We start from the raw sequence: 25,359 nt of genomic DNA, 5'->3' as shown, positions 1-25,359 counted from the left end.
ACGATGAGCACATCAAACGTGCAATTTGCCGCCAGACTATTCATTCCGAGTTTTGTAAGTTAACGCGCTCGGTACAACATTATAACTCTGCTCAAATAAACACATATGAGTGTTTATTTGAGAGTGCTACATCTCATGATTTGAATATTACACCATCATAATAAACGTTTGCTATTTCGTTTATAATAGGACCAAGAGCCCATGACGGCTTTATTAAATAAACAGTTCTAAAATAAATGCAACATAATTAAGTTGTATGATAACGCATCAAGAAAGTTGACTAGAAAACTCACAGTAGATACTGTGGTCACTGCCGCTGACCTGTCTAACGTAACCCAGCATCGCCATTATCCGCTCCCCTATTCCAAAGCTGAATACTTTGATGGCCTTTAAAAAAAGTTAAGAAATATTCAAATCGTAACAATAACTAAAAAAAAAAACAACACGAAGGGTTCCATACCATTATTTATATGATGGACAAAAAAATCACGTTTGTTGTGTGAGAGCCCCCCAAAATATGTATTCAATTCTAGTTTTCAATATTTGTTGTTATAGCGGCAGTAGAAATACATCATCGGTGAAAATTTCAGCTCTCTAACTATCACGGTTCATGAGATAGATACAGCCTGGTGACAAACGGACGGACGGACAAAGGAGCGAAAACAATAGGGTCCCGTTTTACCCTTTGGGTACGGAACCCTAAAAAACCGGCCAAGTGAGAGTCGGACTCGCGCACGAAGGGTTCCGTACCATTATTTATAAAAGGACAAAAAAATCACGTTTGTTGTATGGGAGCCCCCCAAAATATTTATTCAATTTTAGTTTTCAGTATTTGTTGTCATAGCGGCAACAATAATACATCATCTGTGAAAATTTCAGCTCTCTAACCATAACGGTTCATGAGATACAGCCTGGTGGTCCCGTTTTACCCTTTGGGTACGGAACCCTAAAAAGAGTTCCTCTTTAAAATATTGGTATAGTGGGTATGAATGATGTAACGAGTATTTGCAATAGTTGGATGATAATAAAAACACGCTAACGACGTCATGGGCCAACATACGTCATAAAGAAAAAAACAGAAAAGTATGAGGTACGCAGAAACTATTTTCTATTTAACTTGGAAACAAAAGACAGTGACGTGACGCTTTGAATGATTATGATTATGATCAATGTTATGAATACACAACTGCACCTGTATTCGTTTGTAAGAGAGTTACGCGGTGTCCTGCGTGAGCGACGAACGCGACGCGACGCGACGCAACACGACGCGACGTAATGCGACGCGATGCTATACGCGACAGATGTCCTACGTGATTTTGGTCATTACTTCTCAAATCATGGAGAAGTTGTGTTACAATTTTGCTTGAAAGTTCATATTTAAAGTACAGACAGCAACAATCTTCCAACTTGTTTGTACTAATAAACGATTTCTTTAATATTTATGTTTTTTTTGTCCCACAACAATCAACGCTTCTGAATAGTTCGCGGTGTCGCGTCTGGTCGCCCTCAAAACAAGTACGCGTTACGTCGCGTCTCGCCGCAGACTGTCACATAGGCCGCATGTAGGGAATTCCTTTGAGTTGATCGCGTTCGTCGCGTTCGCAGCGTCGCGTCGCGTCGCGTTCGTCGCTCACGCAGGACACCGCGTTAGTTATATCTGGAACAGGCCGGCGGTGGTACTGCTTGGGAACACATAAAGAGACACTGTGCAGGCTTCCGATACGAGTGTTTAAATGCTGCCAGTCAGTTTACCTAACAGCCATACGTATTCATGTTTGTTTACTTGATTTCCATTCACGGACCGCATGTTGTTGCGAGCGCTTCAAACTTTTTATAAACCCTACTATTTATAGGTTTTTTATTGAAATTTACATGACAGAGGGGCTCGTGGCAAAGTAAGTCTTACGGTCCGATCGATCATGAGGTTAAGCAACGTTTGGTGCGGTCGGTCTGTGGATGGTTTATCTTGTCATGAGAAGTTTCTCCGTGTTCAGAAGGCTCGTTAAAGTGATGAGTACCGGCTATCGTGTGAACGTTTTGGTAGTCGTTACGGGTAGTCAGTTACAGAGCATGACAACCAAACAATACATAGTGTTCCTTGGGATAAGTCTATTTGAAGAGTGAAGTACCACGTTGAGCCCTAATGGGGAGGAAGTGCCTCATAGCTACAATAATATGTGTTTTTAACAGCCATTGGCCTTCTGGCCAGTTGTTTCAAATATTTTTGACAGTACCTTGTAACTTATGATGCTTAGGCACTGCATGGTGTTTGTCACATCTGTAATCCTTTATAATTAGGGCTACCGCTACCACGCGCTGCACATTGTGAACATTTGAAATGGGAGATAGATAGTAGAGCGCTAAGCCTATCCGGATAAATTGGCTGTAGGTAGTAGACACAGCCGAATCTTTAGTGTCCCATTACTTGTTCCGTATGCGAATAAAAATTCTTCGATAACGCAATATAATTCAGCAAGTACCTCCGTACTTAATCAAACACACCTCAATTTGTGTAAACACTGATAAGATAATAATATATTAAACATTGCAAAATATGTAGGTATATATGCTGTTCAAGTGTTCACCTTAGGACTGCGCCACTAATGAATTAAACAATGTTATATTTATTTCAACCGACTTCCAAAAAGGAGGAGGTTCTGACTTCGTCCATATTTCTTTGTCTATGTTACGCGATTTCTCGAAGATACCAGAACCTATTTGGAAAATTCTTTCTTTATGTGAAATTTTATTTAAAATTGTAGGTCGGTGTCGAGCAAAAATTTTGAACTTGATTTACGCCCAGACATAGAACAAATTTAACAGGCGTCCATTAGCATATTCGCTCGGACCTCTGATGGAATCATTCAAATTGATCCTTAAAGCTTTATAAGTGCACTACCGCTCATATTACACGTTTTGAAAAAAGCGTGACGGAAAAACAATGATATTTCAAACCGCTGATACCTGATAGCTGAATTATCTATAATTATTTCGATAAGTAGTCCGTTGTTGTACTGGGGCTACAGGCACGTGGTTGATGCTTAAGACATTATAAACCCTAATCAATATGTTAACACTAAAAAGGCACACTTAAAATAAAGCAACTCTTCGACAATCAACATTTATTTAATGTGGAACATAAATGGAATAACATGTCTTCTTTGTTTAAGAAGTCCTCATAATCTGCTCTCAGAATAACATATTATCGTTCTCATTACAACAACATATAGATAATGACTGTTTCGTTTTATGGCAAAGTCTAATAATCAGTGTCACGTCAATAATGATTACAATATTAAATCTATTTCTTACTTATTCTATGTTCTATATTTAATATATATTAACATTTCGATATAAAGTACGTAGGACAGATTCAGGACTAAAGTAAATAGGATATTCGTGAACATTTTAAATGGCCTAGATGATATTCATTGAGCACAGTATACAAGGGTACATTCTATGGAAAGTCCATTCATAAATAGGTATAGTGTATACTTTAACATGTAAATGTTTAAAGAAATACGATTTCATTTTAATATAGTATAATTTTATAAAAAGAATGCTTTTAAAAGGATTCACTAACCTTAGGGACGACAGCTAAGGTGACTTCTACTCGAGTAGTCGTACTATCATCAAACCATCTTACGACAACTTTAAATATGCTAAAACTGATGATCTGACAGTAAATGCACACTTTATTATGCTAATATATATACATATACATTTTTTTTTTCAGATTATGTGTGGATGTTTGCCTACAAATTGTCTTCCAAAACATTATTGGAATTATTTAAGACCATTTCATTAAGAATATCAGTTTCTGTATTTTCTTGCGAAGCTGTCGTTAGTAAAATCTTTGTATCATAACCATGAAGAACAAAATGACAAGCGGACATGTCATAGTGCAAAATATCCAAAGAAAGTTGTGAACTTAAATGTGGGTTTCTATGGAACCCGCCCAATGTTTCCAAATTGATATCACCAATCAATCAAGACCAATCTTAAACAGATTTGGCAGATTGGTTTTGATTTGGCAAGGAACCTGGACGATTCTCACGCACGTTTAGTAACTGATCACGCCTACCGTACATTGGTTTGACCTAAAAATAGACGCCTGACTGACCTTTCCTATGGCATCTCCGCTATCTTGCGTTCCTCCGTGATCATAACATTTATAAAAATGGCGACTATACGTTCTCATTAAAAAGCATTAATATAGAGGTACATAATGATTAGGCAAAGCATAGTTAATCAGAATCGAAACGTATCAGGCTCGTACAATATCAAAAGATCACGTTTTCGCCCGGCTCAACATTTACAATTAATTACAACTCATAAATTATTTACAAATAAACATACAGCAGTGTCTGGCACGACACATCACTCAAAAGTAATTATACAAATAAAAATAATCAAAATTAATATCACAGCAAAGAAATGTTTAAGCATCATCTCGATAGTCGCGTCGTTGTGATCCGCCCGGTTAGCTCGTTACGCAGGGGTCCGGGTCCGTGTGGCAATCCTCACCCCAAGGCGGCTCTCCGCGGGGACGCCCGGGCCGGCTCCCGCCGCTATGCGCTGGCGCCGGCTGCGCATTGCCTAACCCTCAACCGAGCTTGAAGGACGTGCCCTCGCCCGGGTCTATCGAACTCGGCTTCTCTGGCAAAGGACGGTTCAGCATTTTCGCTGACGTGTTAGAAGATGTTGATTTAATGGTGGACATGCCCCGCGATCCGTTTGAGCTATTCAGTGATTTACACAGGGGGTTAGCTTGGGATCCAGAAGACGAATTCATTTTTTCACGTACAGCTCGGAGGTAGGGTCCACGTGGCGCCGCTTGCTCTCCGACAACGTCGGGCATATTGCCCAGTAGTGTCCTCTTTTCTTTTTCATTATTAGCAATTTCGGCATATAGGTGGACAGCGAAATCTTTTGGTTCAAAATACTCATGTACTAAAGCAGTTTGCCTATTATACGGTGATAAAGGCAGCAGCTTGTCAAGTGACGGCGTACGAGTGCCAATACTAATCATCTGTTTGTTGTTCTTTCCAATGCGAGGAGTAGTGTTCTGAAAGGGCAATTCGTATATATTCTCTTCCACGTTGATAAGTTTTGGAACAATGGTGTTGCAATTTTCTTCTAACTTAGTAAGCACGTATAAGTGTTCAATGGTCTCACGAGCTTCCACGTAATTTTCAGGACTCTCCAATCTCTCTTTTAGATTTTCCAACAGTTCTTTAGTGAGTTCTTCAGGTAAAGTTTGAGTAGTTTTATCTTCTGTCGGGACCAGTTCATCTTGCAAAATCGATTCCTGGATAATGTCCTGAACTCTTGTTGGTTCATTTAAGCAATGTCGTTCAGAATATTCATTGACAGACAGTCGGGAAATAGATCTTGCATTGTCCAGCGTATTGACGACTCCACACGAACAAATCCGCTCGCAAAATGCCCCACATGACGAGTTAGATGAAATTAGTAAGTTTTTCACGTTAATACAATAGCCCTTGCGGCGCAACCATCTTATGAAGCTTATTATCATGACAATGACTACACAACCTAAGCAGGTTACTATGACAATCCCGATTACTTTCTTGTCACGGTCGCTAATCATTTGTTCATGTTTGTTTTTATGAGGAAATCTAGGATTTTTTATTTCAGTTGAAGTTCCATCAGCTTTTCGGATGTAAGATTCACAGTGGAACGTAGGCGAATCTTTTTGGCAAACTCCGTCCAAGAACTTGTCAAACAGTATATTTTGTTCGGGTTCGTTAAAACAACGAGCCAAGAACTCGTCCACAGTACAGTAACTTTCTGCCTTATAGGGTTCAACTGATTCAGTAGCTAACACGTCAGACAGCCAGTTGCTTATATTGCAATAACAAGTTTGTCCGTAGTAGTTGTCTTTATAAACCACTGATGAAGCTTGGTGTGCCTGAGCTTGGCCAATGAATTTAAGACTATTAGGGTGAGCCGTCTCCACTTCGTTTTCAATAAAAGTTAAATGATGTCCAGATTGTTCGTGTGCCATTGTTTCCAAAGCTATGATGGCGTTAGGAACGAGCACATCAAATGAATTCCTCTCCATGTGCAGCTTATTCCAAGAAGAAAGTTCTATACTTTGCTCCGCGAGCTGATTGAACTCAGTATCTTTGATAACAACCGACGCTACTGTTATGTTTATTGCTCCTGCGACCACGTTTTCAATCCTGGAAGTTTAAAAATGAAATTAAAAAAAGCAGAAAGTAATCTTTAAGACTCGTGTCATAAAACAATTTTTTTTACAAGTAGCATTGGATATTGAATAATTTTAAGTATCATATTCATAAATAATACTTACAAAGTGTTTGAAATATTCAGATTTCCAACTGCCGACTGAACAGCTCTCGAAGCAATTTTTTGAATTTTACATCCAAAGAAGTATAAGTTGTTGATCAGTGATCGTTGTGAAAAAGCATCTTCATCGATATTTTCGATTGAGGAGTTGAGGGCCATCACAACATTGTATGTGTTGGCGGAGAAGGCACCTCCGAAGATCTCGTTTATCTTGATGTTGTCCAGTATAATTTCGGCGGCTGACGATCCGAAGGTCTGCGCGGGTATGACGGGCACGGTTATATTTTTCATCCTGATCTGCAATATAAAAGGTGCTATGTAAGAATGGTGGTTTGGTTCCTTTTGTTGCAAGGTGGCGGCATTCGCTTGTGCAGTTAAATATTTCGCTTTGCCTTGTTTTGCTGGTAGTTGTTGAAATGGCGAAATACTGACCGACATCCCAGGACCGTGCTCGCCAACGTTGCTGGCGGAGGGGTCCAGAGTGAAGGAACCCGCTCCGAGCTGCAGCGTGCCGACGTTTGTTATGTTCATGTAAAGCAGCCACGAGAAAGCCGGTCCTTCCGTTGACACAGTTTCACAATTTTCAATTGTTACCGAAAGTGGACCTGCAATCAACCAACAATGTTTTGTTAATATTTTTGAAGGCCAAACAACAATTTGTCCAACGACTACTGGAAATTACTCGTTACAATAGTAACCATCAAATGTGAAGCTTAATGGATTCGCATATTTGAGATCAAATGCGCTCACATTGCATTTAATAATTGTCGACATTCAGGTAAGCTTATAAGCTTATTAGCATCTCCCCGTACATAGCATAGTAGAGCCTAACCTTGTCCTTACTAAATATATCCGAAATCGGCTTCTAATATGAAATAATCGTTAAGGCCTGGTGTCATACAATCTGTTATTCACCCAGAATGAGTGATTGACAAACTTTCTGCCTCCGATCCTTTAATTAATTCTGCTGCCAGTAATCAGAATCAAAATCTGCTCATGGCTGTCACGTGTTTTCCTATTCTTTAAATTATATTAAAAAGAATCTCCGTTCAGTCAACTTTGCTGTCATTATGAGTCATTATGCTGTGGCACACTAATATCGAGTCGGGGAAATAGTGTATTTTTAGAAGCAATCCTCGTACTGGCGAAATGGCGCTCTTTTACAGTTCATGTATTAAGTCCTGAGGGTATTACCCATGTATATAATGTTATAAATGGCCTTAATATCGTGATATCAAGGATTCCACGTAGCGTGCGTACTACTGGAGCACGGCTGGAAGATACCTACTCAAGCTTTTGTAGTTTACAACCGAGTGGGCTAAAATATTGTAATTATATACAATGTGAGCTTTCTAAATACGATACATTAACAAGCGCATAAAACTCTGATAACGGTGTTGAAGTTGAGTTGAATGAGTAAGGCAACCAGCAGGCAAGATCCTTCGATACGTGCTGTTAGTGCGATATAAAGCGGTTTGCTTATTTCAAGAGGCCTTGCTCAGCGGTCCAGATACCAATCGAGAAAACATTTTATTAGAACCAATGGAACTGGTTCCAGTAACCTGCGTAACGTACCTACTACAATATAAGGTCCCTTAATTTAAGACATAACACTTACGGAGAAGGAACTTCTAGTCGGATTTTTGATTTATTGAAAAGTGAATGAATCATTCGCAGATTATTCGCTAAATGATGATGAAGACAACTGTAATTGTCTTCGCAAACATTTCAATAATTTAGGTAGTATTAGAGATATCCTTAATTTTATTCGGTTATTTAACATAAGTATCTGGAGACGCGGTTGAAACCGTTGAAAATAACAAGTATCGTTTTAAGAAAATAATTATGAGGCGGAATAGTTGCAGGAGATTAGTCGACAGCTCATCTCTGTAAAAACGTTTTAACAAAACCGTAGGTACACGTGCTAAGCTCATAATTGAGCCACGAATTATTGGACAGTAATGCGATGCAAAACCACTCAAATACACATACATACATAATGTAGGTGTTTATGAACGGCGACGACGCAGAAATAGTCCAGAATTAGTCATCCAGCCGCGCGCTGGCCACGCCGTGTGTAATGTTGCTCGAACTTTGTACAACTGGCCAAATATAGGCGCGTTATTGGTTTAATAACTAGCTTTTTAGATTTACTTAATAACTAGCTTATTACAAAAGCCATGTAATAAGTCTCCATGATTCCGTGTTGCAATTTATACGTGTGCAATTAGTGATGAGTATAAGTTAGTTTTCCTTTTTTGACAATTTAGAGAGTTATGTCTGGTTGTACCATTCTGGCGGGCAGGCGAGGCTACGAGCGCGGACTCTCCCCGGACACAGGCGGTGACTGTAGTTAGTCCGCACTCGATGCCTGCCTCGCTTTAATACTACATACAGTCTATTTTGAGAAACCTCAAACATGTAGGTACAGGTGATGTTATTCAACCCAACACTTTATCGTTCAAAGTAGATTTTTAGAGTTTCGCTGTTCTATGCATGGATGATGGATGATGATGTACATACAAACAATTTTAGACCTTAAAACAACCACTTTTGTGGCTATTTTAGAAATTCACTACTTGATGAAGGTGTTATGTACACTATTATTTTTAATCAATATTGGAAGAAAGTGAGTGTATGAGGCATTATTATTTATTTGCTTAAAAATTCTTATTCACTTCAGATATAAATTGCCTCCAGATATATACCTAATTGAAGTCAATACAACACTAACATTTATTGAACGTTTACAGCGTCTGGCCATGCATATCAAAAACAACTTAAGAATTTTTTTTGATGATCATAATTGAACTAATACTGGCAGTATTACAAGATGTTATTCGCAGGAATACAATTGATCGCATCTGCTGAAACAACTGTTGAAATGAAGATGTTTGTTAGACACCTCAATCCGTAACAGAGAGCAAGCATTGCTTCTTACTTGTGAGAAGCTATCGATTTCAGCTAGTTTTGAACAGCCGGTCGTTGATCTAATGGCCTAGTCTGATCGTAGCTTGGGTGAATGGTCACAGCATATTTTTATTATTTGTCAGCTGTAGCTATGCGGCGAAGGCGCCGTGCGTCATGTGCGTATGTGCAGTGCGCAGCTCTGCTCCACATGGCGACATGTTGCAACATCGCGCCTTATGACACGCTCGCTATGCATTACACCAAATATTCCTCGTTATTCATAGTATGTTTGAACGCCGAAAACGAAATCATTACAGACTGTTGCAGTCCCAGTTCCCTATAGAAGTTGAACAGGAGGTGATCGTATGATTAGGTCGCGTCACCACGCTAGCACGTACACTGCACCAACTTTGCACCCACTCGATGAAGAATGGCACGTCGATCACGTGTTCGTTATCCAGGAGCCACAACCGCTCTTGCTATTTAAATGGGATAATTTCCAATAAGTCACTGGTTCCGTAAAACATCTTCTAATTTATCGAAACAATTGGACACCAGTCTATTTCATCAAAAGGTGGTAGATCAAAAGGTCCCTATAAACCGATTGTTGTTTCCCGCGGTTTTACCCCCGTTCTGAAAAAGGCCAACTTCGCGGATAAGGAACCGTCTCCAGAATCGGCGGAGTTCAACCGTAAACCCATGAAAACATCATGTCAAAAAACTGACCAACATTCTAATGTTAATACGCATTCGTAATTCGCCATGGCATTACGTAAGTTTTTAATTGCAATTTAACAAAGCGAGAATTCATCTGTCATAATCAGTAATCGAAAATTTATCAAAAGCTTAGGTCTAACATAAAATGTAACAGAGAAGAATTGGGTACCGAGCCACGCTGGCTGATATGCGCACCGTGAATTTACGCACGTTCGGCTCGGGTAAGTGTGCGACGCCCTAGGATTCGATCGTTCGCCGCCTGACAATGATTGACTGACTCACTCACTGACCGATCATCAAAAATCTAAGGTACTTCTAACAAACTTAGAACCTTCAAAGGCACCAACATTAGCTGCATATAAAGGGGCAATTATAAAAACCTTAATAACTTGAATACTTTAGTAAATAATAGGAAACAAATATATTTATATTTGCGGTTTTTCAAGAACATTGTGTACCTATGAATTTTGACTGCATTGATAACTTTGTTCTTTATTTATGTACAAAATGTTACTATTTGTTTTATTGTTACGTAGTGTAGTATATTATTATTATGTATTAAATATCCCACCAAAAACATTAAATGTAAAAAAAGCCAATCCTCTACGCAATTCCTCCACCGTAAAAAGTTTTGAGATCGCATAGAAGCCAAGTCCTGTTCAACTTTATTTGTAATAATAAATCAATATTTTGTGACTCTATCAATAGTTTCGTTCACTTTACAATAATATTGACTTGGCCATGAGCACAATAAACTACAAATATAATACAGCATATCTTGGAGAGGTGAAAGTCAAACATGAAGTTTAATATCACAGAATTAAATACTTTTAATTTATTCAATTGTTACTAAATGACCGACAGTCAGTAATCATCCAACATCAATGAACTGCACATGTACTATGGCGCATGTTTAGTCCATGGTGATCTCAAATTCCAATCAGTCCATAATCAGTCCAATCGTAAAATCATGTCCATATAGAATTTATCAATCCAATGGTATTTACACATTATTACGAGGAGCGACTTTTAACTTGTGCTCATGGCCAAGACAATATTATTGTAATGTGAACAAAACTACTGATATAGTCACAAAATATTGATTTATTATTACAAATAAAGTTGAACAGGACTTGGCTTCTATGCGATCTCAAAACTTTTTACGGTGGAGGAATTGCGTAGAGGATTGGCTTTTTTTACATTTAATGTTTTTGGTGGGATCTAATTTATTTTTTGTAGGTATCTTTCTTCTCTAAGTATATAACAAATTAAATTAACTTACATGCAACTAACAAAATATATAACAAACTTAATATGTACACCTCTAAAGTAGCACTTAAACAACATTTTTTTTAAATAAAGTAAAAAATGGGAACAAATATAATGACCACCATAAAATGCTTTGATACCCTTAGTTTTGCAACCAGAAAAATCTACTGAACACCAGAAAAATAAAGTCTAAAAATGTAATAGTACCAGCTATTTTAGTCACGACTTCACTTTAAATTGTATTCGACCACCAAATTTAGTAAATGATCACCAACTCTTGACGACCAAATTAATGTATTATTTTTGCCTAAATAAGTCACTGTGATTGCCATAAAATGTAGGCTTATTATCAAATAAAGTATTATGATGCCATATTAAGTTATGTGTCCGGCTTGCAATGCATGCGTGAGTGTCAGTATGACGAGTGACAGGGGAAAATGGAAGAAAATGACATATTGCGCCGACCCCAAGTAAAATTGGGAACAGGGCAGGAGAAAGAAGAAGAAGAATGTGTTTCTCAATACACTCCCTCGAAAACACACTCTTATCGCACTGTTTAGAGGCATGCAATAGACAATTTTCCACCCTAGTGCAGGAAAAGGGTCCCCATAATGTAATTACATTTATTGTATCAGGCCGAACTTATTTTTTTGGAGTCAGTTTACTTAAACAGGATAGCAAGATGTAAAAACTTTGATTATCATTTTATATTAAAACGCTGGTATAATTTTGATGATCATTCACTACTTTTGGTGATCATTTACTACTTTTGGGATAACAATGATTTATTTGGACTCATTTTGCTTAAATAGGATAGCAGAATGTAAAAACTTTGGTTATCATTTTACTTTAAAATGGTGGTTTAATTTTGGTGATCATTTACTATTTTTGGCTTGCGCATGATTTATTTTGGAGTAATTTCACTTAAATGGGATAGCAAAGTGTTAAAACTTTGGTTATCATTTTACATTAAAATGCGAGTTTCATTTTGGTGATCATTTACTATTTTTGTCTGCTATTTGTTACTATTTCTGGTGATCAGTTAAACATAAGCCGTAAAAAATTTCGAAATTGAAGAATTTTTGAATCGAATATCTTTAAGAATAAAAGAGATTTATTTCAGAGGTAGATGGCGCAATCACATGAAATTATTAGTTTTTTTAAGTACTACTTATACTAAGCTATGTAACGAAACCATAGCGCGATTTGGACCAGGACAACGCCATCTATCGAGCGAGCATGGAGTATTTATCGCACTGCATTAATATGAAAGATTTTATCATTATTCATTTCATTTTAACCTAGCTTTTTTATTCATATGTATGTATATTTAATACATAATAACAATATACCACACTACGTAACAATAAAACAAATAGTAACATTTTGTACATAAATAAATAACAAAGTTATCAATGCAGTCAAAATTCATACACAATGTTCTTGAAAAACCGCAAATATAAATTTGTTTCCTATTTTTTTATTAAGTTTTAAGGTTTTTATAATTTTCCCTTTATATGTAGCTAATAACCTATCTTGGTGCCAAATTTGAAGGTTCTAAGTTTGCTAGAAGTACCTTAGACTTTTGATGATCGGTCAGTGAGTCAGTGACAAAATGGTGTAACTTTGATCGCTCATAACTCGTAAACTATTTATTCAAATGTCTTGTGATTTTGAGACTGAGCTTGTTCTAATACTTACTCTTGGTCATCGAAAACCTAAACTCCTAGCTTTGTTCACATGGAAGATACAGGGGGCTGAAATAGCCGCGAAACGCTCCGAGAAAAGATGGTACGGCCGTGCCCGCTTTGCTCGAGTCTTGGCTGGGGCACTGCCGTGCCCTCAGATCATACATTATGAATAAAAAAGCTAGGTTAAAATGGTCTAAATCGCACTATGGTTTCGTTACATAGCTCAGTATTGGTAGTACTTTTGAAAAAAAAAAAACAAATAATTTACCTCTGAAATAAACCTCTATGATTCTAAAAGATATTCGATTCGAAAATTAGGCGGGGCGCATGTGGGTTTCCGTACCATGCAAACTAATATTCTATATATATTTATGGATATCGAACAAAAAAATCACGTTTGTTGTATGGGAGACCCCGAGATATTTATTTTAATCTAGGTTTCAGTATTTGTTGTTATAGCGGCAACAGAAATACATCATCCATAAAAATGTCACCTCTCTAACTATCACGGTTCATGAGATACAGCCTGGTGACAGACAAACGGACGGACAGAGGAGCGAAAACAATAGGGTCCCGTTTTACCCTTTGGGTACGGAACCCTAAACAGCCAAGCCTCTACGCAATTCTTCCACCGTAAAAAGTTTTGAGATCGCATAGAAGCCAAGTCCTGTTCAACTTTATTTGTAATAATAAATCAATATTTTGTGACTAGGTATATCAATAGTTTTGTTCACATTAAGTACAATAATATTGTCTTGGCCATGGGCGCGTACCGTATACGACCGCTGCGGGGTCGGTCAGCTAAATAAATTCCCCATTCCGTGATACCTCTGCAACGTAGCCACGACACAGGATTGGGATATAGCAAGTCTGCGTGCTATTACTCTCGTGGTGTATCCTTCTTCCCTCAAAGTTACTATTCTAGCTCGTAAATCTCTGATAATCAATCCTCTTGGCATGTTTTCAATCACAACTTTCCGCGAAAAATATCTTGAATCGCTTATAATTGACTTAATCAGATTTCTGAATGAGCGTAAGCTAGGACTGAAAGCCTTTTTATATGAAAAAACAACGGGATCATTGTTTATGTTCTAATTCTTTATTTTTCAACGAATCTAAAAAGAAGAAAAAATCATAATATAATCTATGTTGTATTTTTGTTGTATTTATTTATTAATTATTTATATGCGAGTAGACAAAAACTTACTTGAAATGACCCTGTAACATAAAAACGCTAACGGTACGTATTTTGTTGGAAGCAGTCCACTTACAGCCCCTACGCTAGTTTCTACATGGATTAATATAATAAATGAATATCGATCAGAATCGATACTCATATAACAAATACGACACTTTTTTGTTGTTTCTTTGTATGTACTTAAAAGCTCCTAAACCACTGAACCGATGCTTGGAAAGCTTAATTATCCCCGAGAAACATAAATATGCAATATTTTATACGGTAGAGGTAAAAAAACTGCATGCAGAAGCTAGTATTTAATAAACAGGAAAGTTTTTTGTTTGTTTATACCGTAAAGGCTCCGAACTGAATCAATTTGAAAACTCTTTCGCTGTTGCAAAACTACACAATACTCGAGTAACATAGGGTATTGTATTTTATCCCGGTACAGGCAGATGTTCCTCCGGGTCGTGGGTGAAACGGAGGGAAAACAGCTAGTGTTAAATATTTAGATAATCGTATTAACGTAGCATGTCTTGGCAACTAGGTTTGTTATGCGTTCTTTATTATCAAAGAGTGTACAATAAAGATGCCCCGCTATTGAAGTAGGCATCTAGCGGCCGCATCTCAGCTTCCAGTACACTGGAAGCACAATCACTACAATAAAATAATGAACGTCGTCCATCTAGTTGAATATTGGCCGACGACCTGATAATCGGACCCATCCGGCGTCTCGCTGCTATCGGGCCGCCGACCCAAACCGGCCGCGATCCAAGCTACGATATCATCGCATGCGCACCGCGCGTCTCCCTGTGCACGCACGCGCTGCTGCACCACGCCGCCACAGTTTAAATGTATGTATATGTAGAGCAGTTCGGAAACTACGAACAAACGTTCGAAACGGCTCATTTTATTATGTTTTAATTGATGTAAGGTATTGATTGCATTGTATATGGAAGTAATTTCCGAAATAAATGATTTATTATTATTATTTAATTACTAACTCCAGCTGTTTAGGTAGGTAGTTAACTAAAGCCTTTTAATTTAAAAACTCAGTTCAAAATAAAGAACAGCTAAAAATAAATGTAAATACAATAACAACAATTACTTAATCAATACGAAATCCGCACTTCGAAAACATCAGTTGTCGGGTAGTATGAGGCCTGGATACATTCTATATATCAGAAAATTTAACAGTGAGTAGTCGAGGATACGATATTGACCAGAGAATATGAAAAAAACTTATTAAAAAAATAGTCTAACATATATTACACAAAAAAGGCTTGAAATTGCCTCTCGAAAAAAATTTTCGACAGCTAATTCTCAAAATATTCAATGATAACCTACACATGTTTTATCACTAAACGGTAGAAAATTTCCAAAGCTAAGTACAAATACCACATATTATATGGCTTTATCAAGCACATAAGGAGAAATATAAAAAAAAACTTATAAAATTCAATGACAATTATCATTTCATGAATTCTACCTTCTGCCAGACGGCGTTCCGCGCCGTAGAGACCATGTAGAGACGAGTGGTCATGTCGCTTTGTCATCCGATGACAGTCTATCCTTCGTATTCCCAAAAATAATATAAAAAAATATATTTGTAATAACATCCTATAAGTTCTTTTTTAATTACTGAAAGTGCATTTATTTTAATGTACTACATATAATTAGCTCCATGGAAGATGATCATGAGTGTTGTGGATGCTTTACTCTTGCAACAAAATGTTTTCAAGCGTATGATGTGAGATCACAGTTTTAGACGCCTTCCACCGGTCTTAAAAAATAGGAACATTAAGATAATGACCGTTAAACTCAGCTAAATATGTGATTCCATTCACAAAATTTATTTATTTTCCAAATATTTATTTGTATTAGATTGTTAGGTTGTTTATTGCAAACGTAGTTGTCATGGTAGCCGAATTTAAACTGTCATTGCTTGACTGCGCATTTTCGTATCGGCGAAAACATAAGCGGCGCCCCGCAGTGGGCTCGTACCTCACCCCCTCAGGTTGTTGATTTTGACAAGACACAGTAGTTTATTTGTTTGATCATTATGTATAAAAAGTCCTTGAGCCTTGTCCACGCGCCATCGCGCGAGAGGCGGTGCGGCGAGCGACAACCGCGCGCCCGCTCCGACTAACGCCCGAAACATTTTCGTCCAACCTCGGCTCGCTCACTCCCACCAAAACTTGCAAAGGTTACGCCACCGTAATTATAAAAGTTATATAGATATATAGAATAACAAGTTGTTGTGTGAATATTAAATTGTTTGTTCAAACTATCGTTTTTTGCTCTGAGATTAACCGAAGCCATGAAATTACCTATTTAAGTAAATTTGTATAAGTGAGTTAGGTAGTTATTTAAATTCGATGATTGATCACTACAGAACAAAAAAAAGAACAACACCAATATCATTAAAAGTGACAACCCTATTGCTTCAACGGAGCGTAGGTAGTTATGTCCGCAAATAGGCTTAGTTTCCATATTGTCCATATCTTTACTGTGACGCCGCAGACGCATACGCCGCTCTATACTCGTGTATCAACTATTAAGTAACTCTTTTCAACATTCAAAAATATAAAAGGCGCTGATAGTGTACCATCTACTGATTCAGTACTTACACCCAGATGACAGCACTTACTCAATCTTTCTAATTTCTTCAATAGATTTTTAACCTTACCACAACAGTCACACAAGTACACAAAAGTCGTGGTGGCCTAGTGGGTAAAGAACCAATCTCTCGAGTATGAGGGTGTGGGTTCGATTCCAGTTCAGGCAAGTACCAATGCAACTTTTCTATGTTTGTATGTACTTTCTAAAGTATATCTTAGACAACAATGGCTGAGAAAAAGGTGAAGGAAAACATCTTGAGCAAACCTGGACTATATAGTCTGAAATCAGCAACCCGCATTGAGCAAGCGTGGTGATTAATGCTCAATCCTTCTCCGTGTGAGAGGAGGCCTGTGCCCAGCAGTGGGACGAAAAAAAATAGGCTGTAACAGTAACCACAACAGTGGGAGGTTAATGTTCGTTTGGTAAAATTATACAGTTTCAGGTAAGTTGACGTGCTGGCGTCTGTACTGGAACTAAGTGTACAAATGCAGTTTGCGGTGAGAGTTGCCAAGCAAGTGACTATATACGTAATCGTTACGAGACGTCTCAAATGTCAAATTTTTTCCGAATTACAATTGCAAACTTTGAGTAGGTACCTAGGTAGGTTAATTAGGAGAAGATCTCGCGTTCTCAATTTCTAAGTTCGCCAACACTTCGCTCAAACAATTCAATGGCATACAACAGAAGTACTTACACAATGAACTCGCTGCGCATAGTTTACATTCATATTATCATAAAGAAATGATTGTTGGGCGGAGCGTAATCGATCGCCACAGGCACAGGCATTTCGCAGTAGCATTAGACTATGAAGAGGGAGCATACTGACCTTTGATGTTAAGGAAAGCGTTTTCTTCCAAGCGGAAGACACCGCAGTCTTGCACGTGCAGGTGCAACGACAGCACGTCCAGGCTGTGGGCGGCGTGCGCGCGCACGAACACAATCTCCGCGCCGCGCACGTACACGCGCCGCGCGTCGCGCAGCCGCGAAAGCGAGTTGCTCGCGAACATCACCACGCCGCCGCCGGCCACGACCACCTCTGTCGTGCTCTCCGGCAGGTCTCCCTCGAAAATGTCCAGTTTCTGCAAACCACAATTATTCAATCATTCACTGATCCAACGCACTAAGTACTTGTCGCTACGTTACTTCAGTGGGACCTTACTTATTCATTTAGGTAGGTATTTGTATTTAGTATTCAACTTAATAATAAACTAGGTCATGTTTATGTTAAACGTGAACCTATTAGTATAAGACGTTAAACAATACTAAGTGGTTCATAACAGAAGCTTTGTTTTAGCGATAACAATGTTTTTCTATATCTACAATTTACATGTTCATAACCCACGTCAATTTGAATATTTTTCTGCGGTGAAAGCACAAGCACGAAGGTATTGAGTAATTTGAATCAGTGGTCAGGACGTGCGTATTGATATTATACATATACTCTTACTATACCCAAAGCTCAGTGCACCAAAATGTAATTTGTGGCTAATAACGATTGTGGTGGTCCTTCAACTAGAGGGGTATGTACGTACAACGGATACGGGCTGCTGGTTAAATGATATTAGGGAGGAGTATGTCTGCGCCCGCGCCGCACATTGGATCGGTACTATAGGAGCTAGCGAACAGAAAAATGGACGATTTATGAAAACCGATTGTTGTAAATCAGTAAGGCCCACACACATTTTTTTCTGCCGTAAAATCTATGGTAAATTCATCGTATTTTTTCAGTTTTCTATGGGCTACGATGAAAAAGTAAATTCGCCGTTAATTAAACAAGAGGATTTAAGCTAACTACACACATGCCGTCTGGTCTATGCTGAGCGGTATGCCAGCGACATATAAATGTAGGAAATTTATGACAGCTGATAGTAAAAATACCCGCCGGCTGCCCGTTGGGTGAGATCTTCGGCCACCGGTACTAAAAATCCCTTTTTTCCCTCGGTTTGGGAAGATAAGCGGCTAAAATCAATTTTTAATTTAAATGAAGAGATAACACGTTCTCAAAAACTACATATTTGCATGAATCGTTTATTCCACGGGCTCGATGCGATGTGCGCCGCTGTGCGCCCCTTGCCTTAGCCTTGACCAAATTACACAGTGCATCAGTTATCACGAGTGGTCCCATCAAGTGATCGGAACATTCCCCATTCTGTACGAGACGTACTCGAATTTGTCATGGCTGCTTCTTGAACATGAAATATCTGTTATCGTGTCGTTGGCGTAGCATGCCTTCTGCTCTAGATAACACAAATGACTCAACGCACAAGATAAATAGAACAATGGACGTTTCGAAACACAACAGTCGTGTTTTTGTTCCTTTAAATTTCTTAATTGTGGTGAATGTAAAATTTTGGAATACAAGTGGAATAAGTTGCCGCTTGCTCGGACTCAAAGCTACAAAGTATGCAGCCACAAAGAAACGAATAGATGACACGTCCGCTCTCACATGCGCGCAGCTGAATAAAAATAAACACGCACACATGCAAAGCGACCACACCAATCCGATTTGTTTTCTATCCGACTTCTTGAACTCTGTGCTCTTATACCTACTTTGTGTTTTATAACACGTCAAGAATTTCGCCTGGAGTAACATGTCTATTTGCATCTAAATAATATTTTAAATGGGAAATATTACTCGCAAAAACTAGACAATGTGTTTTGATGAAAAACTGTAGGTAATAATTTGTTTCTTTTATTATATTATATCAGAATAACGTACGGGCTACTTTTTATTCATGTGCTTGAAGTAGTTTCAAAAAGTTTGTACACAAATTTATTAAATTTATTTTTATATTTTATATAAATTTATTTTTATACGGGTCGGAGTACTTACACTTTTCCTACAACATGCGAACAGTGAGCTAGTTTATAAGTAAAACAAAGATAATGCTTTGTAGTCACAAAGCCATTACTAATTCTTGTTAGTTGTCTAAAGACACTCATAGGATATACCTAACTACCACTAAAATACACACATCAAAAGTGTCTAGGGATCAAGCATTTTTATGCGGATTTCTTGAGATTGAGATGTGGCTTTGTAATAAATTTATGATTTTATAAATTTATATGGATCCTTTTTGGTGCATTTCATAATTTGAATCAGGAACTGTGAATCAAATTCGAGTAAAAGATGAAAATCAGCTGTCAATATTTTCCCTATAAACACATACAACGCATTGAAGACATTATTAGTGCTACTGTTTCCCTACTACTGATTAAAACCAACGTTATTATGGAGCGGCGACGTCATTTAAGCAGGGAAGAAATGCTCAGAGCCGTGGGAATGATAGAAGCTGGTTCCCGGCAACGTACTGTGGCTTTAGCTCTGAATACAAGTCAGAGTGTTATCAGTCGACTTTGGACACGTTACCGAAGCACTGGTACCGTAGCTGAGCGCCATGGAGGACGGTATCGCTGCACCACACGGAGACAAGACCGATACATTCAAATCTTAACTCGAAGAGCTCCAACAATAACCGCCATGATGTTAGCCGTGAGGCTTCATCACTCTTCAGGGAACTTAATTAGCGACCAAACAGTCAGAAACCGCTTGCATGAAGTGAACCTTCATTCCCGAAGACCGCTACGGGTACCACCTATAGCAATGCACAATCGTAGGATTCGATATCAATGGGCTCTTGAACACAGAAATTGGGCAGAAGAACAATGGCGTTTCGTGTGCTTTTCTGATGAGTCTCGTTTTGGTATGAGACCGGATACAAGACGTATACGACACTGGAGAACCCCTGGACGCCAACAGCGATTAAAATCCTGCCAGGAAGTCCATCCTTATAGTGGTGGAACCATCATGGTATGGGCGGGTATTTGGATCGGCGGAAGAACTGAGTTGATTTGGATCAGAAGCAACCTCAACGCTCAAATTTATGCTGAGACGATTGTATCAGACGTCATCGTTCCTCTACAAGTGCAAATCGGTCCCTTATTTCAGTTAATGCATGATAATGCACGACCGCACACCGCAAGAGTTGTAAGACAGACTCTCGCGGCAGCTAACATCAATGTCCTGCCCTGGCCTGCTCAGTCGCCAGACTTGAACCCGATTGAGCATGCATGGGATATGCTACAGAGAAGAGCTCTGCCGAATATGGAGGGTATCCAGTCGCAAGAAGACCTTTTTTTGTTGTTGCAACGAACATGGGCGGCCATTCCACATCGTGATTTGGATGAACTCATTTTGAGTATGCCAAACCGATGTTCTTGTGTTGTTAGTGTTCGCGGTAGAAACACGGATTATTAATTGTTTAAGTTACCCAATAAACTTTTAAAGAAAACTGTTATTTCAGTCTTTTTTTTCGAACTTTTGTGTTAGTGTTTCAAATGTCAAAAATCCCTTTATTAGGAAAATGGCAAATTTCTTTATTAGTGCAAAGGTGACTTGGTTTATCGTTACTGTGACAAACGAAAACACTTTATTTGATGAATCCTTAAAGAAAATTTTAATTAATATCAATCAGGAGAAAAGTTATTGCAAAAATATATGTTGATCCCTAGACACTTTTGATGTGTGTAGATTGCAAACAGATATTACGTAATTGACAAACATAATTTTTTGGGTGCTTATTAAACAGGCTTCTTTTTAATATCATTATTCGCCCCCAAAAATGTATGTTGCCTTCTAAATTACTAAGTCAGCCACAATTAACGAGCATCTAAATAATACTGTCTTAGCCACTAGTTATCTTCTAAGTAAACCACTCTAAATACAACTCAGCATGATGGTTATTTTGTAGCATCTAAATTTGTAGCATGCATTCTAACAGTAAACTTCGAAAGTACTATTAAATGACATCATAAAATATATTTAATTAGCTTCTAATTTTTTAACTCTAAAAATGTAAGCAAGCAACATGCACCAAGCATCGCTTCTGTCACGGCTCCGGCGCTGCGTGGCTCCGGCGGTCCCATGCGAGCTTATCGTCGCAGATGGTTTTCACGCTCACCACCGCAGCTTCAGCCTCAGCCGCGTCGGCGAGCGTTAAAACTACCTGCGCCTCAGTCGCCTACGCGGTTTTGAATTGCACTCTAGGGGTAGGGCAGACAAGACTACGTGGAGTCGGTTTTGCAGCGATTCGTTTTCGTCACTAACTTCAATTTTTAATACAATGTTTTTTAATTGAAGGTTATAAATGGCAATATACTAAAAACGAGGCCGAATTAGTAAATTAGATGACAATGTATAAATAAGGACAAGTCACAATAATTGATGATCTTTACTTGAAGCTTTCTATAGAATATTAAGTTGGCGTTCTAAAAAAATACGAATTAGTTTATTAGAGGCCATTTCCCCGTTGCTTAGTTATAAAATTAGAAGTTTTAATCATGTGTCCAATAAATAATTTTGCGGCTACACTTATAATTTCCCAATTTTTTTTATGTACTAAACAAAAACAATGGATTTCGAATCAAAACGAAGTTGCTTATATCTACTTATTAAAAATAATACAACTTATCTACTTACTTTATTGTTTTAGAGGATTGAGGTAGAACATTTGTTCTCTTTTGTTACCTCGATCATACTTCAAGGAGGTTGATTGCTGTAGTTTATCTGTCAGTGATATACATGAAGACATGAAGCCATATCCTCATTGATTTATTATCAACATGACACATACGATGGCGGCGCAGCAAATCTTTATATAGTTTCCATACATTACATCTTATTTTGCCCCTCTTAGAGATTAGTTTCCAAAAATCCTTTCTTCTTCCAAATTTCAAGTGTCTGCGTCCAGTGATGAAGGCTGTGCGTTCATCCGCCAGTCAGTCAGGACGAAGGATTATAAATGTGTGTATGAATGATCAGAATTGAGATCCTTCTCCTTTTTGGGAAGTCCTTTAAAAATTGATAAATTGGATAGACAGGGCGGCGATAAAAATGACATGTGGCCCGGTGTTGCGTACTCAGTAGCCCTGAGTCACACCCCGTCTGTGCACTGTTGTGTTCGCCATTTACGGCGGTACCTTCTGCGGTCACTCACTACTTTAACCACTTCAGATACTGGTTTAAAGGTTACTACATGTATTTATTCACTGCCATATGCATTCGTGCCCTGTTTGTGACATTGCCGAAGGTGCTTTCAAAAATACTACAAATGATTTCCTTGACAATTGCATTGGACGTCGTACTGGCAAATCACAGATCATCAACTGCTGTAATGTTGTTAATATGTAGGTATGAATAAATTAGTCAAAACACGAATTTTGAGTAAGTCCTTGTTCAGAGGTACGTAAACAAACGGAACCTTTAAGAGGATATGGAACGGTGATGATCGGGTATGTCAAAATGCCTGGATGCAATAACAACGCCGGAATAGCCATGCTGTACGTACACATGTAATCGTCAACAAGATAAGTCTGTAGCCGAGAGTTGCGAGCGAAACCTGTTAGTTGGGTGCATACAGCATACGGCAGCGGTCAGAACACAGCATGACTTGTTTAATAAAATGCAGGTCGCAACTACATTTGTAGTTGTTAGATTAAGTCATGATTCAGAAACCAGCGATAGACTTTGAAGAAGTAAGTAGGATCGACGGGAGGCAGCCAACACAATGGCCGGAGGAGACTTTTAGCCGACTGATGGGGGCATAAGTCAATTGAAACAATAGATGGGTGTGAGCTCGATACTCCTGCAATCGACTACTTACAATACCAGCGCGCGCCTTACCTTATAATGGCCACTGTTTCGCTATTACAATTTTCGAGTATATCATTTTTGACCCCTGAAGAAGAAAGGGAATATCTGACTCTGGCATCATGGCTCCCAAAAGGATAAATCGGTTTAATGTATCGGAGTAGGAAATAGAGATGAAAATCCGAATAAATGTCTTTATCTTCTGTCAATGTTTCTAAAATTTTTATTTCGAGCAGTAAGTAGAATTTTTGGGCTCAGTTACATCAGGTGAGACGGGGAGCCAACGTCAACATAGTTAGGAAAAGGCTGGGCAGAATTTTAATAAATCTGTAATCTCTAAGGGAGTAAAAAGTGGGTGCAAAATTAGTTTGCTGTTGTTAAAGTTGTTCGATTGAAATCCTTTATAAATCATTCCATAAGTAGGTTTAAAGTTAGTATGCAATATCTAATGTTCTATGACTCCTTGAAGTTAATATTTAAATCTCTTTTTCGGATTTCAACTATGAACAAGAGCACATAATAAGTACTCAGACATAATAACTAGTAGATGATAGCGAACGAGGTCTCGAGCCTGTGCTCTTCGTCGAGCGCGCTCGTCAGCAGACATTGTGTGTGTGTGTGTCGCTGCTCAGGAAGCACACTACTCTGACCGCCGCCGTACACACAAAACTGATACTGAACATTATATTCCACTGCTTTCATATCCGTAGTAATATTTCAATTTGTAATCAGGTACCACATCATTTCGTTTTGGTGGCCTCTTAAATGACTCCTTAGGAATTATATACCTTTTCGCGTATCTACTATCTCGTAAATTTCGTTATTAGGTACCTCGTAATTTCAAAACCACTTTTTTAGTCTAGGCTCTAGTCTCGAGTCTAGACCAGATCTAGCCAATGTCGTGGCCAGTTCTTGGCTACGACTCGAATAGGGCTCGTTGCGTGGCCGATATGTCATTACAATTATGTCAAAGCCGGCAAGGCAGAAAGAATAAGAATAAGAATATGAAATTCTAGAACTCACTGGTTCCCTGTTTAATGACGCCAAAAAATCTAGAGCAAAATAGCTCTAGATTAGGGCTTTTTATTTTAGGGATGATACGCATGCAATAAAGTGTGTGCTAAGTATGAATGTAGATGGATGGAGAGGAAGAGGAAGACCTAAGAAGAGATGGATGGATTGCCTGAAAGATGACATGAATAGGAAGGGAGTGAGTGTCAGAATGAATAGTGACAGGGGAAAATGGAAGAGTGACATACTGCGCCGACCCCAAGTAAAATTGGGAATAGGGCAGGAGAAAGAAGAAGGGCTTTTTTTTTATAAAGTAAACCATTTTAAAGTTCTGGGTCTTAAAAAATACTGAGTAAGAGCTCGTTTAATACTCCGGACGTTTCAATTCTTTGTTCGGTAGAACAATAGATTCGGGGAAAGTTGTAAATAACGCAAAATTGTTGTCAGTGAACTACATGTTGCGGACAGCTGCATTTGGTACTGAATTCACTAGCAATAGTATCCATCCTGTGTGTACTTTCTAAGTATATCTTAGACACCAATGACTGTGTTTCGGATAGCACGTTAAACTGTAGGTCCCGGCTGTCATTGAACATCCTTGGCAGTTGTTACGGGTAGTCAGAAGCCAGTAAGTCTGACACCAGTCTAACCAAGGGGTATCGGGTTGCCCGGGTAACTGGGTTGAGGAGGTCAGATAGGCAGTCGCTTCTTATAAAGCACTGGTACTCAGCTGAATCCGGTTAGACTGGAAGCCCAACATAGTTTGGGAAAAAGGCTCGGAGGATTATGAGTATCCATCCTAAAAACCAGCATCATACATAAAATGGGTAACTTGACTCAAAATGTGTTGACCCTTTTCGCTTCTTGGGTTTACAACAAGAAGCGAAAAAAAACCACTATTTCGTGTTTTACCTTCCCGATATCAAGTTGTTCCGTGTAAAAACGTGTGAACTTGGTCATCAACACGCTGTTGTCATTTT

The 25,359-nt window shown here is 38.5% G+C and overlaps 1 protein-coding gene across 1 annotated transcript in view; it reads right to left on the bottom strand.

The window, feature by feature from the left end:
• Positions 1-3,107: 3,107 nt before the first annotated feature.
• Positions 3,108-25,359, bottom strand: part of LOC124645059 — a 28,984-nt gene continuing 6,732 nt past the window's right edge. Inside the window, exons 2-5 of the mRNA XM_047184798.1 lie at positions 17,546-17,798; positions 6,766-6,938; positions 6,338-6,630; positions 3,108-6,206 (exon numbers count right to left, since the gene is read on the bottom strand). Coding sequence (XP_047040754.1) covers positions 4,607-6,206; positions 6,338-6,630; positions 6,766-6,938; positions 17,546-17,798 — 2,319 coding nt within the window. The 3' untranslated portion in view covers positions 3,108-4,606. The remainder of the gene's footprint in view (positions 6,207-6,337; positions 6,631-6,765; positions 6,939-17,545; positions 17,799-25,359) is intronic.

Source organism: Helicoverpa zea, chromosome 31 (assembly GCF_022581195.2).
Source record: "Helicoverpa zea isolate HzStark_Cry1AcR chromosome 31, ilHelZeax1.1, whole genome shotgun sequence".
In the NCBI taxonomy this organism is placed as follows: Eukaryota; Metazoa; Arthropoda; class Insecta; order Lepidoptera; family Noctuidae; genus Helicoverpa; species Helicoverpa zea.
The sequence above is the reverse complement of the archived record's forward strand: the minus strand, read 5'-3'. Positions and strand labels throughout refer to the sequence as shown.